Consider the following 16,003-nt stretch of genomic DNA (forward strand, 5'->3'; position numbering starts at 1 on the left):
CGTCCAGACCAATAGATCCCTTGCCAGCTCGTAAAGGGAGAAAGAGTGTGTTCCCCCCTGTTTTCTGATATATGCCAGAGCCGTGGTGTTGTACGAGTTGACCTGGACCACCACGCCTCTGACTTCGTTCCCGAAAATGTCTCCAGTGCCAGATGTACGGCTATGAGCTCTTTTGCATTTATATGCCAGGTCTTCTGTTCTTCCGTCCAGATGCCTGACACCTCCTTCGTCCCTAGTGTTGCTCCCCATCCCGTCTCCGAGGCGTTGGAGAACAACACTAGGTGAGGGTTCTGAAGAGACAAGGACACTCCCTCGTTCTCTCTTAGAGGTTCTAACCACCATCACAAGTGGTATTTGGTGCTTTCGTCATTGGGAAAGGTATCCGTCAGTTCTTTTGTCTTCCTGTTCCAACTTCTCCTTAGATGGAACTGCAAGGGTCTCATGTGCAGCCTCCCCAGAGAAACGAACTGCTCTAGCACGAAAGGGTGCCCAGAAGACTGAGCCATTCCCTCGCTGAGCTTCATTCTTTCTCTAGGAAGGCCGAGATCTTTTCCACCCCTTTCGCAATCCTTTCTTGGGATGGATATGCTCGAAAACCCAGAGAATCCATCCGAATCCCCAGATAGACAATGTTCTGGCTGGGGATCGTCTGAGATTTCCCGAGGTTCACAAGCAATCCGAGAGATCTGACTAATTCCAGTTATCTCCAAGTCCTCCAAACACTGTTGTTTTGACTGTGCTCTTATGAGCCAGTCGTCTAAGTAAAGCGATATTCTCACCCCCTTCAAATGTAGCCATCTTGCTACGTTCCTCATCAACGCCGTAAACATCTGAGGAGCTGTCGAGAGGCCGAAGCACAAAGCCCTGAATTGATAAATTCTTCCCTGCACCATGAATCGAAGATATTTCCTCGACGACTGATGCAGGGGGACGTGAAAGTAAGCATCCTGAAGGTCGAGGGAGACCATCCAATCTCCTGGACGGAGAGCAGCGAGGACCGAATTGGAGGTCTCCATGGAGAACTTTGTCTTCTCCACGAAGCGGTTCAATGCACTCACGTCCAGGACCGGCCTCCACCCTCCTGAGGCTTTTGGCACCAAAAAGAGGCGGTTGTAAAAGCCCCGAGAGTGTGGATCCTGTACTCTCTCGATGGCCTCCTTCTCCAACATCTGCTGTACTAACCCGAGAAGGGCATCTCTTTTTACAGGATCTTTGTACCTCGCTGACAGCTCCCTCGGTGTCGACGTCAATGGAGGTCTGTTCCTGAAGGGGATGAGGTATCCTTTCTTGAGAACTTGTAAGGACCAAGCATCTGCTTTTCTTGAAGCCCATGCTTCTGAAAATTTCAGAAGTCTGGCCCCTACTGGTGCTTGGAGGACTGGAACCTCATTTCGGATTCTTTTTCGGGACTCTGATAGAAGATCCTCTTTTTTCCCCTCCTCTCTTCTTGGGGCTCGGTTTGAAGTGCTGCCTCGAAAGGGCGTTGGGCAGTTCTTGGCTCCCTCTTCGTGACAGGACAGCTGGTCTAGGTTTCTTTGCAGATTGCACCAGCAAATCTTGTGTTGCCTTCTCAGTAAGAGTGTGGGAAATATCCCTCACTAACTGAGAAGGAAACAACTGCTTAGACAAATAGGCATATAAAAGAGAAGCCCTCTGTACTGGAGAGACTGCCTTAGTTAAAAAAGAAACTATAGGACAGGACCATCTTGAATTTAGTTTACTCCTTACCCCCGAGAAAAAGGGATGCCACTTCAGACCGATCCATCCTGCAACGCCTTGTCCATACATGCAAGGACACTATGCAAGACTTAGGGCTTACTAAAAAAACTGAGGGTCTTGCGTCTTCTTGGCCAAAGCCCCAAGGGGACCAGTCTAGGAAGTTAAAAAACTTCCAAGACATGGAATATTCCCTTGAGGAGATGGTCCGTTTCAGACATTGTCCAGTTTAGTTTGGCCGATGGAAGAGCATGTCTCCTTGCCGAGTCCACCAAACTCGAGAAGTCCGCTTCAGCAGAGGAGGGAAGAGCAAGTCCCATTGATTCTCCCGTGTTGTACCAAATCCCTCTCCTTCTCGATAGCCTGGAAGGGGGACAGGTAAACACAGTCTTTCCCGCCTCCTTGGTTTTAAACCAATTTCCGAAAGACTGCAAAGTCCTCTTCATTGAGATGGTCGGTTGCATCTTCAAAAAAGAGGAAGACTTTGCAGTCTTCGTACTCAAAAATAAAGACCGAGGAGAAGGAGGGGCAGCAGGGCTCAGAGACTCTCTAAAGTCTTTTAATAAGAGGGCTGTCAAGGTCTTATAGTCTGAAAGACCTGCCCCCTTATTTTCTTCAGAGTCCGAGACATCTTCTAAATCGTGATGCATTATATTTGGAGATGAGTGCGCAACTGGATGAGGACTCCTCTCTCTGGAAGGTGAAGGGCTAGTAGCAACACCGACTGCAACCTGACAAGGGCTACGGCCGCCTGTGCGACGTCTTGAGTCCCTGCCCGGTGAAGGCCGATGTTGCCCTTTGTCTTTGATTACACTAAGACCCTCCTGACAAGGACGACGGCCGCCTGTGCGACAACTCTCGTCCTTATCAGGAGAAGTCCTTGAATGTCTCTCCATTTTCCCAGAATCACGCCCCTCCTGACAGGGGCTACGGCCGCCTGTGCGACGTCTAGAGACCCTGTCAGGCGAAAAATGACAATTTGTCCAAAATTGCATTTTTCCTAACTATACAAACCTGAGGTCCTTTTACAATAGGAAGGTACTAGCGGCAGCTGGATAGGTCGTAAGCTTTCGAACAAGGGGTTCGGTAGTTAACTGCTTGTCCGACAGGCGTGCGCGCGCGACTGGGAGGTAAACAAATCACTTTGCTTTTGGCCCAAGCAAAAACTGCAGAGTGAGGGGTGGCATGAGGTGGGACTATGTGTAAAAGGACCTCAGGGGTTTGTATAGTTAGGAAAAATGCAATTTTGGACAAATTGTCATTTGTTCCGACACGGCATACAAACCTTTCGGTCACCTTTTACAATAGGAAGACTCACTTCTTGGTGGGAGGAATCTGAGTCTTTTGTGAACAGACTGGTGTTCGCCCAACCTTGGAAGTCTCCCTGGTCGTAAGAGCGAGGGAGGGATCCAAGCCTCTGTCCGATTGATCGGGGTGTGCACCGCAGGATCAATGGTCAGACCTCTGGACCGAGTACTAAGAGAGAGGCAAGCGTATCTCTTCGTACCAGCAATGTAAGAACTTGTTCCTGTACAGGAGCAAATATAAAGTCATGGGTTTGACTCTTGTAGGCATCCACTTCCCGCCCCTGGGTGGGCAAGACCTTTCGAAGCTCCTCATAAGCAAGGAGATCTCGAACGAGTTCGAGATGTCCAATCCCCTCAGTTTCAGGACGAGAGCCAGGGCGGCTCTGTATCCTTTGACTGTGGGGACTGAGAGGAGCTTCTCTCGGCGAAGAAACACGAGGAAATCCGCTACCTGCTGAAGAGTGGCTCTGAGAGGAGATAGACCCCGTCTACGACACCAACCACAGAAGACGGCCCACTTCCCTGGTACACAGCTGCAGAGGACTGACGGACGTTTCCAGCCATCTCTGTTGCTGCGCTACGAGAAAAGCCTCTCGTTCGCAAGAGATGGTGGATAACAGCCAGCCGTGAAGGTCGTAGGGACTGGACTGCTCCGGTGGGTACCGCTAGACGTGTGGCGTGGGCGAGAAGGTTGCGCCAAGGGGGAATCTCTCTCGGTTATCCTGCGAGAAGAGCCAGCAGGTCCGGATACCAAATGGCCTGTGGCCATTTGGGAGCCACCAGGATCATCCTGAGATTCGGGGTGACCAGCGCTCGATGATCACCTTGCGAACAGGCTGAACGGAGGAAAAAGGCATAGACGAAGAGGTTGTCCCACGGGTGTTGGAGAGCGTCCTCTGCAGCTGCCATGGGTCCGGCACGGCTGAGAAGAAAACCTGAAGTTTTCTGTTGTGCCTTGGGTGGCGAACAGATCCACGAACTGGTCGCCCCCACGGTCGAAGAGCCTTTCCGCCACGTCCTGGTGTAGACCACTCGGTCCCTATCACCTGATCCCGACGGCTGAGCGTGTCTGCTACTACATTCCTCTTCCCGGAATGTAGCGTGCCGACAGCTCTATTTGAGTTGTGCCTCGGCCCACTCGTGCACCTGCCGAGTCAAACTGGTACAACGGGAGAGACACTCTAGGCCCCCCTGTTTGTTGACGTAGGCCACTACCGTGGTGTTGTCGCACATCAACAACCACTGAGTGTCCCATCAAGCGGTCCTGGAACTCTTGGAGAGCGAGAAACGCTGCCTTGAGTTCCAGTACATTGATGTGGAAGGTGCTTGTCGTTCTCGTCCCACACTCCTGAAGTCAGCAAACTCCTCCAGGTAGGTGCGCCCATCCCTCAGTCGATGCGTCTGAGAACAGCTGCATGTCCGGGGGGGGAGTGCGCAGAGGCACTCCTCTTAAGAGGTTCCTGTCGTCCAGCCCGCCCCCAGGCTAGGTCCTGCCTCACCTCCGGTGTCAGTGACACTGGAAAGCTTGGGGGATCGTTGCCTGTGACCAACTCTCCTTTAGTCACCATGAAGAGACCGCAGGTGAAGACGCCCGTGAGGGACTAACTTCTCGAGTGACGACAGGTGTCCGATCAACGACTTGCCATCGCTGAGCTACCTGTTCCATGACCGAGACAGGGAACTGGTTGGCTGCCTCCCTGAATCTGCTGATTCCGCGAGTTCTGCGGTTTGGGGAAAGACTCGCCCTGCTTACCGTGTCGATCAGGCATTACCCAGGTACTTCCCATCCTCTGCTTGGGGCTCGAGATCGGACTTTTCGAAGTTCACAACGATCCCCAGATCGCGACAGAACTCGAGCAGTCGATCCCTGTTCCTGTAGCAACTGCGAGCGGGAGCTCGCCAGGACTAACCAATCGTCGAGATACTCATCAGACGTATCCCGTGCGAATGGGCCCAAGCAGACACCCAGAGTGAACACTCGCGTGAACACCTGTGGGGCGGTTGAGAGACCGAAGCAAAAGTGCCCTGAACTGGTACACCGTCCCGTCGAGGATGAAGCGGAGGTACTTTCTGGAGGACTGATGAATGGGTATTTTTGGAAATACGCATCCTTCAAGTCCACTGAAAGCATGAAATCGTTCTCCCTGATGGAGTCGAGCACGGAACGTGCCGTCTCCATCGTGAACCGGGTCTGGCGAACAAACCAGTTCAGAGGAGAGAGATCTATCACCGGGCGCCAGCCTCCCGTAGACTTTTCCACCAGGAAGAGTCGACTGTAAAAGACCCGGTGACTGATCCGTGACGATTTCTAGCTCTCTTGCTCAGCATGGTCTTGATCTCCTGTCTCATTGCTACGTCCTTCGATGACCCTGGAACGTACGACTGCTGTTGGACCGGGTTGGAGGTGAGGGGTGGCCGAGATTCGAAGGGTAATAGATATCCCTCCCGAAGGACATCTACAATCCAGGTCTCGGCGCCGTAGCGCTGCCAAGTTGCCCAATGGCTGGCCAGGCACCCCCCCACTTCGGCAGCAGGTGAGGGGGAACGCCGTCCCTAGCGTTTCCCCCTTTCTTCGACTTCTTCTCAGAGCCTCCTCGGGAGAAGGAGGGCTGGGAGGAGGGCTGGTTACGGCTTCCCCTTTGAAGAAGTCGAAGAAGACAGAGTCTTTCCCCGGGGCTTCAAACGCGACTACGTCTTAGCCACCGAGGAAGCAAGTCTAGCCGAGCTCTTCGGCCTTGGCCGCAGTCCGAGGCTGCCCAGAAGCCTTCGAGACTGCCTGGTGAACCAGACGGTCACTGTCGTCAGTGCGCCGTCTGTCCCACCGCAGCGTCCACCATCTCTCCTGGGAAGAGAGACGTGGAACTCCGTAAAGGTCCGTTGCGGAGTCCAATGCCGCTTCACGCCCAGCCGCCCCTGGAAACTCGGGTAGGACAGCGTCCCTACGTCGGAGAACCAGGTTGGCCCACAGGTTCACCGTCTGGTGTCAAGGAAGGAGGAAGATGGAGGCTCTTCCCCAGACTGGCAAAGTCTCCTAAAGCCGAGTCATCTTCGGGAGAAATCCCCCGGAGTTGGCTGGCGCGACCTTAGATACTGTGAGGGACCACAGATCTAACCAGGAGACGGCCTGGAAAGCTGCCAGGCCCGGGAGTGAGATTCCCAGGCCGAGTTGCCTCTTGCTGCGAGAACCATAGGTTCTCGGACAGGAGCTGCTGCAGAGGCACACCGGAGTCAGCCTGGCTAACTCCGGGTTCACCTGTTTGGGCGGCATCGGGTCCTCAGATGGCACATAAAAACGCCGCTGTCGCAGCAGAGGAGGTGGAAGCAGCTTGCTCAACCTGCCAGACTTGAGAGAACCGTCTTGCCCGGAGACAAGAGATTCTACCTAGGCTCCAGTCGGCAAGCTCGGAACGCGGCAAACCACCATCGGTCTGGGTTCCTCTTCGGGCCCCAGAACGACTCGAGCCGGGAGACGTGGGCTCAGATGGTGGGAGCGGCGATCCTTCCGCGAGGTCGTTGTGCTGACGAATCAGCGCAATTACCTCGGCAAAGTTCCTCTGGATCTCAGGAGTGACTGCGTCCTGCGGAAGAGTAGGGACCATCCAGTCCCTCAAAACAGGAGCATACTCACGAGGACCCTCCCCCCTCGAGGGGGGGAACAGCGACAGACCCCTCTCGGTCTCCTCCAGCCACTTGTGCATACGAACCTGGCCGGTCCGAGAACCGTGCCTGGTACGTAGGACGTCGTGGTAACCCGTAACCCGGAGGTTGAAGGTATGGGAGAGGCAGACTAACGCTCCCTCCTCGCTCGCTGGCAGAACCAGTGGGCTTTGGAAGACTGCAGGCGATCGTCAACCCGCGGGTGGCGAGATCGAGCTGCAGGCCTAGTCGAGCCGTCTCGCTGTGGAGAACGGCTGGACTGAGAACAGCGGCCCCGGTCTCGTGTGTCAGAAGAGCTGGTGCTGGTTGCCGTACCCGATCGCTCTCTGGGAGAGTGACGGTCAGGCGACCGGCGAGCTCCATGTCACGGTGAGACCGGGTGCGTATCCTCACGGCGCCGTCACGTCGTCCGGTACCCAAGCCGTGGCTGGTGCCGGCAACGGGGGGACCTCTTCCCCGCCTCAGCCCGTGGCCGGCGGTCCAGTGGACGTCACGTCCGCCCGGGCTAGCCAGCTGCTCGCCGCGAGAGCGAGAGCTGGTCTGGTGAGAGTCGAGTGAGCGGCTGTCACCAGTCTTCCGCTCCGTGCCGTGAACCTGACGCTGAGCTGGCTCAGAGGTCTGGTTCCTAGCTGCACGGTCGCTGGTAGGCGACCGTACACTGGTACCTCTCGCGAACGAAGAGGCCGAGACGGACTCCCTGCTGCCGTGGTCGAACCACTAACAGCAGGTGAGGAAGTGCCGCTGTTAGCCGGCACTCCTCTGGTCCCCGTAGTCTTCTTCCTTGCGAAGAAGAGACGGGTCCTGCCCCCCGAAGGAGCAGGGTGACCAGCGGAAGAACCCCCACCCCCGTCTCACCGGAGCGAGACAGGCCCTTAGAAGCTCCCGAAGGAGACTTCTTAGGGGGGGGGGGGGAGGCGACCTTCTTCTTCTTAGGCGGGGGAGCCTTAGAAGAAGAAGGGGAAGAGGCGGCAGACGACGACGACGACGAAGAAGACGATGAAGACGACGACGACACCTTCCTCCTCTTCTTCTTCTTCGTCAACCTCCTCAGGACCGATGTCAGATCTGTCATCCAGGGCGGAGCCGGGGCTGCTGTTGCCGAAGCAACAGGGCCCGGACGCACCTGTCGAACAGATCGGCATCGGGAGCAGCGGCGCCACGAACAGGAACAACGTTCAGCAGGTTGGGCAGGGCATCACAGGAACAGCAGTGGAGACGGCAAGGAGCAGGTACAGGGAAACGGCAGCAGTGGTCGGCAACATCACGTCCCGTGGACAGAGGCGGCTGGGCAGTACGGCAGGTACGGCAGGCTGTACAGGCGGTCCAGGTGGACGACCAGCGGCACAGACATCCTAGTACTGGTGGGAGGTCCAGGGGCGAGCTCTTCGGGCACACGAAGTCCGGTCGCGGCAGCACGGCAAACCCAGGCGGCGGCATCACACTCCCCCGTGGTACGGCGACTGGCCCCTGCACCGATGTTGTTGGTGTGACAGAGACCGCGTGCGGGGTGTACACCAGGTGAGGAGGTGAAGCATAGCCAGGCGTTGAAAGGGTCGTGGTGGTGGTCGTTACCGTAGCATGCGTGACCGCCACAGAGCCAGCGAGATGGTAGAGCAGCCCCTGGACACTCGGCACGCCCTGCAGACCCCAACGATGCCCCACACCTGTCCGAGGTCGTCCTTCGCGGCAACCGCACCTGAGGAAGCAAAGGTCGGGTGATTAGCAGGATCCTCTACCCGCTCGCGCGAAGACGAACGGATAGAGGACCCAGAGTACAACTCGACATCGGGGTATCTAGCGCCCTCCTCCACACTCGACAGGTCGGGTGAGGAGAAGGACCTAGAAACCCCCCCAAACCCCCCCGAAGGGGAAGGCGCCAAACGTGGGAGCTGAGCGGGCGGCAGGAAAGAAGACCGAAGTGTCCGTAACCAAAGGAGTCGCGGGAGAGCTTCCGGACGACTCCTTTTTGCAGGTCTTCGCTTCTTCCTACCTTCGTACAAGCCCCACTGCGCCTCCGACCAATTACAACACACTTCACAGGGCTCGGCTCGGGTGCATTCGCGCCCCCGACACCGAGCGCACAAAATATGTGGATCAATCTCAGGGAACGAGCGGAACTTACCGCATTTACGCCCTTCGGTACCCGGGCACAGTCTCCGGGGGGTAGCGAGGCGTGGAGATTCCATGATTGATCAATAATTCACAATGGATGAAAAAAGAGGAAATGATTGTACTTACAATTATGATTCATACACAAACACAACCAAATACTCAATGAAAGCAAACGACGAGAAGCGGGCAGAGAGCGTCGAACACACACGTCCACTCGCTGTGAGGCCGAAAGCAAAAGTGATTTGTTTACCTCCCAGTCGCGCGCGCGCGCCTGTCGGACAAGCAGTTAACTACCGAACCCCTTGTTCGAAAGCTTACGACCTATCCAGCTGCCGCTAGTACCTTCCTATTGTAAAAGGACCGAAGGTTTGTATGCCGTGTCGGAACAACTGATCCTGAGAAAAATCCCAAAGAGGAGCCTCCAAGTCCGCCTCAAACTCCGATAATGCTTCCGATTCATAGCGACTGAAGCCTGGTCCGTCCTTGCGCCTACTCGTCACTTGATGGATATTAGGCGCTTCAGGAGCGAGGCGCCTGAAATGAGATTCAGGCGCTCGACGCTTGGCAGTAGGCTCAGGCTCTTTACGTCTAGAATCAGGCTCCTCAGGCGCTTTGCGCCTGGCTTCAGCCACTTCAGGCGCTCCAGGCGCTTTGCGCCTCATTTCAGGCGCTTCGCGCCTCATTTCAGGCGCTTCAGGCGCCTTGCGCCTCGTTTCAGGCGCTTTGCGCCTCACTTCAGGCATCCTAAGCGCTTTTCATCTCGCTTCAGGATCCTCAGGCGCTTTGCGTCTGCTATCAGGAGTCTTAGGCGCTCTACGTCTGACTTCCGAAGTTTCAGAAGCTTTGCGCCTCGATCCAGGCGCTTCAGGCGCTCTTTTTCTGATAGGAGTTTCAGGCTCTTCTAGCCATCCATGAAAATCCTCTCGCCTTGAAGGCGCTTTGCGCCTGACAGGAGCCTGGCGTCTGGCTGGCGCCAGGCTCCTGGCAGGCGCCTCGTCCGAGCTCTCAGAGAGTTCCATAGACGGGATCTTTTAATAGGAAGGAATTTATCCTTTCTTCTAGGAGGATCCTTCTTAAGCACTCCTACTAATGAAGATATTTGCTTTTGCATTTGCTCCAAAATCTTCGTAGCTATGTCCTCTTTTTCTATTTCCGCTGAAGGAGAAGGAACTTCTGAATGTACCTCCTTTCTCTTCTTTTCCGGAGGATATTCTTCCGGAAATTCTTCCGGGCTAGAGTAAAATACTGGAGACTTCCAAGATCTCTTCGAAGGTCTCGATAATCTGTCCGAACTCCATCCTTTCTTCGAAGACGAATCAGATAAAGAAAAGCACTGTTTCAGGACGTCTTTCCAATGACTGTCCTTGGCAGTCTGGGACGCAACTACAGAATCTGCCGGGGGAACGCCTGACCGGTGGGGATTCTCTGAAACCTCCCTGCGGCTTTCGACATTTCTTCTCCTCTGGGCTTGGGAGCTTGAAAGAGGTCTAGACCTGGGAGCGAGACAGAGCTGATCAGACGCACCCTCCACTTCACTGGGAACACTTTCACTATGCTTACCTTCTAATTCTTTTAGTTTACGCTCCATTTCTTCGCTTTTAGACTCGCAATTTCCGATGTTGAACTTGCCGAGTCGGATAATTGAGAAGGTAAAGCTGTATGGGAGGAAACAATTGGATTAGAGATAGGCAATCGCCCGCTAACTGACTCGTTAGAGACCGATCTACTCACACTTTTGGAAGAGGCTTTTCTAGCCCTATCCCTTTCCAACTTTCTCAAATAGGAATCAAGCATCTTCCATTCCTCCTCATTTAAATCCTTGCATTCATCACATGTATTCAATTGTGAGCATACATTCCCTCTACAATTCTTACAAGTGGTGTGAGGATCTACCGAAGCTTTCGGTAGTCTCACATAACTCTCATTCACACACACTCTGAACGAAATCGAAACGTCAGACATTATGAGAAAAATCCAAATCCAAAATCAAAAAAACAGTCCACAATAGCGTATGCCAAACCAGAGATCCAATACGTCACCAAATAGCAGTCCAAAAGATCAATGGCGAAATGAAATTCAAAAGTCAAAGTCAGGAGGAACTAGCAAACGATGTTACCAGCTCCGGCGACAGAGAAAATCTGGTTCAAGAATGGTAATGGTTCCTATTCCTGCCACCCAGCGGCAGGCGGGTAGATCACCTGACCTAGCTGTAGTGTGTGCCGCGAAATTTGAATTTCTGTCAGGGACGACAGAGTCTATAGCTAAGTATATATCTGACAGGGAAGTTGAATGTATGAAATAATAGTTTACAGATATACAAAGTAGCCACTGGTTATGTTCTTTAAGGTACCAATTTCTAGAGTTTCTTTGCAACATCTCTTCAGTCCCATTGCAATGCTTTCTACCTTTCACATTTCATCAATCACTTAGATCTCTACCTAATATGCTGTTTGACTTAACTGTACCGAACTTCACATCTGAACTCATCCCAACTACAACAATATAAGGTATGGTAGCACTATCCTTTCTGCAACTATATAGGAGGCCACCCACCAAGAGCATGGTCAAGCCATTACATATAACCAAATGGCGAATGCATGAACATTTTTATTACCTCCGTTAGCACCTTTGATCAGTCCTTCAATTTCATTTACCTCAAAGTCATATACTGTATACCTAAATAAGCAATTTTCTGTTCTACATAACCCCTCACTTTACTACTGTTTTTACTTGTAATTTTGCAGTCACCTAAAAAATTAAACACCTTTATTACTTGTCTCTTCATAAAATGAACTGACTATACTCTGTTTTTTTTCCTCTGTCCATCCGCCTGTGGTGTTTTTGTATGGTAACACTGCGTCCCGGGCTTTAGATAGTTACACTCAGCTTATATTCAACGATTATAACAATATCCTATTTCGAATATTAACGGTGTAATTCGCATACAGTAAATTATTAAAACACTTTTCAGTTACAAATGTACACCCAGATATCCTTTTATTTACCTAAAACTTACAATTAGCGTAACTATCTAAAGCCCGGGACGCAGTGTTACCACACAAAAACACCACAGGCGGATGGACAGATGAAAAAAAACAGAGTATAGGCTCAAGATATTCTGACTATTACAGTCTCAACACCAACATGTGAGACATGCTCGGTAACATCATTTGAATAATCATGTTATGGACTATGACCAATGACTGCAGCAGTCATAAACATATTGTTTCATAACCTCTACTTACATTTACAAATTGTGTTGTATACATATATATTGGCTACATACTGAGTTGAATAATGAAAATCATCAGTAATTCCTTAATTATTCAACCTGAATTACCATACATTATTTATTCCAATCAATTACCATACATCAAATTAATCATCTAAATTTAGAAACGCAATATTCCTCTCTTAAATTCTACTCTGGGATGTCCATAAAAAATTTTCCATTCAAATTTCACATATAATCATCATCTAAAAGAAGTTCAAACTGGTATGGTTTTTTTTTTAAAACTATATTTCCTTTGTGAACACGTCTTGAGTTATCTAAGAATTTCAATCACTGACAGAATACTGCAAGGTATAGTGTGAATAATGAGTCTGTTGCAATAGGGGAACAGGAAAGCTACCCTAACCCCCATTTGAAAAAACATTAACCAAACTCTTGATCAAGTTGATGAGATAAGAATACTAACCTTTTTAGGTAATTCCTGGCAAAATTTTCAAAGTACATAATCTGCAATAACTAAAAATGGCAAATTTTTAATCAATTTGTATTTTTCATAGCTAACAAACCTGAGGTCTTAACAATAGGATAAATTTTCTCGAGTAGGCTGGAAACTGAATAAACAATCAAAAATTGTATAGCAAGGAATCTGTGAGATCTGGCAATTCTTGAAGTGTATACGCTTTTGCTCTCCTTCCCAGCCGGTTGCTTTGTTTGCCCATGATTCCTTGTGTTTTCAGTTGTGTCTTTGTGTGTTAATGTTTATCACTGCCTCATCAACGCATGTGTCCGGGTGTTCAGGGTTTTCTAAGCTCCAGGTTTTTGGCTACTACACTTCCAGATCCCCATATGACATGCAGTAGGTGCCGATCTAATTTTTGTACTATTACTAATCCCTGCCCAGAATGTGAGAAATCTAATACTGTAAAATGTTTCCCACATAACTAAACTCCTGATTAAAGTAACTCAATCATTAGGTAATACATGTTGGTTTTAAATTCAGTTACCCTTTGGTCTCACTGTGTTAGGAACACTGTACATAAAGGTCACTGTTTGGGGATGGATTCTGGATAAATTGTAATTTCAGGATTCAACAACCCCTATTGTAGTTTGGTGTCAAGGAGTTTAAACAATTTTCCATTTAATGAAAACTTCAAAATACACATCATTGTTAAGTAGCTGACATTTCTCTTTCAATCACTGTAAAATTTGGAATGAGACAGCTCCATATGTTCTTGTCTAACTATGCCTCAAAAATAAAAATAAAAAAATTAATGAAGGAACATGTACACAAATAGTGTCAACCTCACACAATGAGATAGACACATCTTAAAAACAGGAACTTTTCGAAACATGCAATAACCAAGAAGCCATTCTACAGCTAATATGGACAAGGATAAAATAAATAACCCCACCAAAGCAAAAGCCCACAACTACCATGACGCAATCATAGGAGTTAAAACATACAACAGCAGTGATTATGCCAGGCACAATGATAAACATTCTTTGAGAGTAATCCAGTCCATATCATGCATTTCCAGAAAGATTTTAACAGTTACCTACTTCATTAAATCTATAATACAATTAATCATTTGATATGCAACATGAATCTGCAGCGATTCATACATAAATTATCTTTCTGAATAGAGAGGATCTAAATCACCACATAGGAACAGATGAAAATATAAGTCTCACAAGAGCATAAACAACTTTCACCAAAACTATTTCAGGTCACTTATTTTGGAATAAAACTGTTGAGCTTTTAAAATAGGTCAAGACTAAGAAAACTTCTACTGATCATGCAAATGAACTAACCTGTTTGCATTGTAGACTTGAGGCACAAGACAGCAATCAGCCAGGGAAACTTGGTCACCCACACAGTATTTACCAGAACTTCTTGCTAATACCTGCTCTAGCGCTGTAAGAAGATTTTCAAGAATTACTACTGAAACAGGAATCCTGAGACAAATTTCTTAACCACATATATTAACAATACATATATCTCACTATTACACTTGCCACAGAGTTCCCACAAACTTAAATCTTAATCTATCAGATTACTTTCTTCATAATTAAAAACTAAAAAAAATTACCATGAAAATCTAATTGAAAATTTGTAACTGATACTGGAAAAATTCTGATTATTAACCCTCTTACGCCGGAGCGGTAAATAAAAAATTGTCTCCCGTGTGCCGGAGGGGTTTCGGAGTGAGCGCGGAAGCGGAAAAAATATTTTTTTCAAAAAATCACAGCACGCTTAGTTTTCAAGATTAAGAGTTCATTTTTGGCTCCTTTTTTTGTCATTGCCTGAAGTTTAGTATGCAACCATCAGAAATGAAAAAAATTATCATTATTATATATAAATAATGCGATATATGATAGCGCAAAAACGAAATTTCATATATAATTGTATTCAAATCGCTCTGTGCGCAAAACGGTTAAAGGTAACAAGTTACTTTTTTTTCATTGTAATGTACACTAAAGTGCAATAATTTTGGTATATAACACATTGTAAAATGATAAAAGCAACACAGAGAAAATATTATCACAAAATAATGCATGAATTCGTAACGTGCGGACGTAAACAAATTTTTTTTTCAAAAATTCACCATAAATCTAAATATTGTCCTAGAGACTTCCAATTTCTTTCAAAATGAAGACAAATGATTGAATATTACTATACTGTAAGAGTATTAGCTTACAATTGCAGTTTTCGACCATATCTGACGAGTTAAAGTTGACCGAATGTCGAATTTTTTTATATATATATTTTTTACATGCAATTATTTCGGAAATAAGAAAAGCTACAACCTTCAAATATTTTTCGTTTTATTCTACATGAAATTGCGCACATTTTCATATATAAAACTCTATGAAATGCCTAATATGAAATGGAGCAAATATTCCGAGAATGGGACGTACATATTTTGGAGATTTGTGGCGGAGAATCCGCCACGCGGAGGGAAGGAAAGATTTTTTTTTAAATTCACCATAAATCTAAATATTTTGCTAGAGACTTCGAATTTGTTTCAAGATGAAGATAAATGACTGAATATTACTAGACTGTAAGAGTTTTAGCTTACAATTGCGTTTTTCGACCATTTCGGTAGAGTCAAAGTTGACTGAAGGTTGAAATTTTGGCAATTATCGTTATTTATATGAAAATATCTCAAAACTGATAAAAGCTACAATCATGAGTATTTTATTGTTGTATTCTACATGAAAATGCGCACATTTTCATATATAATACTTCATATAACGGCTAATTTACAATGGTACAAAAATTATGTCAAAGTGACGAAATAATTTCCAAGATGTGTCACAGATACTTTTTAGTGCGGCAAGAAAGAAATTCGCGCTTGCGCACCTGCATAACGATTGTAAACAAAACAACACCTTGATCCGTGAACTCCCAGCATCCCCCAAGGCGCGTGATTCAAAAGTTTTAGGCTGGTAGGCCTATAAGTATTTTTCCACGAATTTAAAATAAAACTTTTGTAAGTCGATGTAAAATACGTCCAGTCGGCACACGGGAGACAAAAAATGTCGACGTAAAATACGTCCAGTCGGCGTAAGAGGGTTAACATACTAAGGTATAATTGTACTTATTGCCAATTACATGAAAACAGTTGAATTTATTCACGTTTCAAATACAAAACCGTAATCCTTAAAATATGAAAATAACTACTAACAAATTGTTGTACACAGCAAGTCAATAATTACCTACGAAACCCTTGTTAATGTGGAACTGTGCCCATTCCATTTTCTTCTCATCTCCAATTTTCTGCAAAACTGACAAGTTCTGCAAAGGCTGAATGCCAGAGCCAATAATTTCACAAATCTCACGTACCTTAATGGAAGCCAAGAAGGAAAATCATTAACAACTGATATATATCAGGGGTTTCCCAATATTTCATCGTATTTCAAAATGATATTGTTATGATACAATAGTTTTATACATACTTACCTGGCAGATATATGC

The 16,003-nt window shown here is 48.0% G+C and overlaps 1 protein-coding gene across 3 annotated transcripts in view; it reads right to left on the reverse strand.

The window, feature by feature from the left end:
• Positions 1–16,003, reverse strand: part of LOC135215427 (maleylacetoacetate isomerase-like) — a 45,239-nt gene that overhangs the window by 6,135 nt on the left and 23,101 nt on the right. For all 3 annotated transcript variants that reach the window (XM_064250090.1, XM_064250070.1, XM_064250079.1), the window contains exons 6-7: positions 15,745–15,871; positions 13,837–13,939 (exon numbers count right to left, since the gene is read on the reverse strand). In XM_064250090.1, coding sequence (XP_064106160.1) covers positions 13,837–13,939; positions 15,745–15,871 — 230 coding nt within the window. The remainder of the gene's footprint in view (positions 1–13,836; positions 13,940–15,744; positions 15,872–16,003) is intronic.

Source organism: Macrobrachium nipponense, chromosome 19 (assembly GCF_015104395.2).
Source record: "Macrobrachium nipponense isolate FS-2020 chromosome 19, ASM1510439v2, whole genome shotgun sequence".
In the NCBI taxonomy this organism is placed as follows: Eukaryota; Metazoa; Arthropoda; class Malacostraca; order Decapoda; family Palaemonidae; genus Macrobrachium; species Macrobrachium nipponense.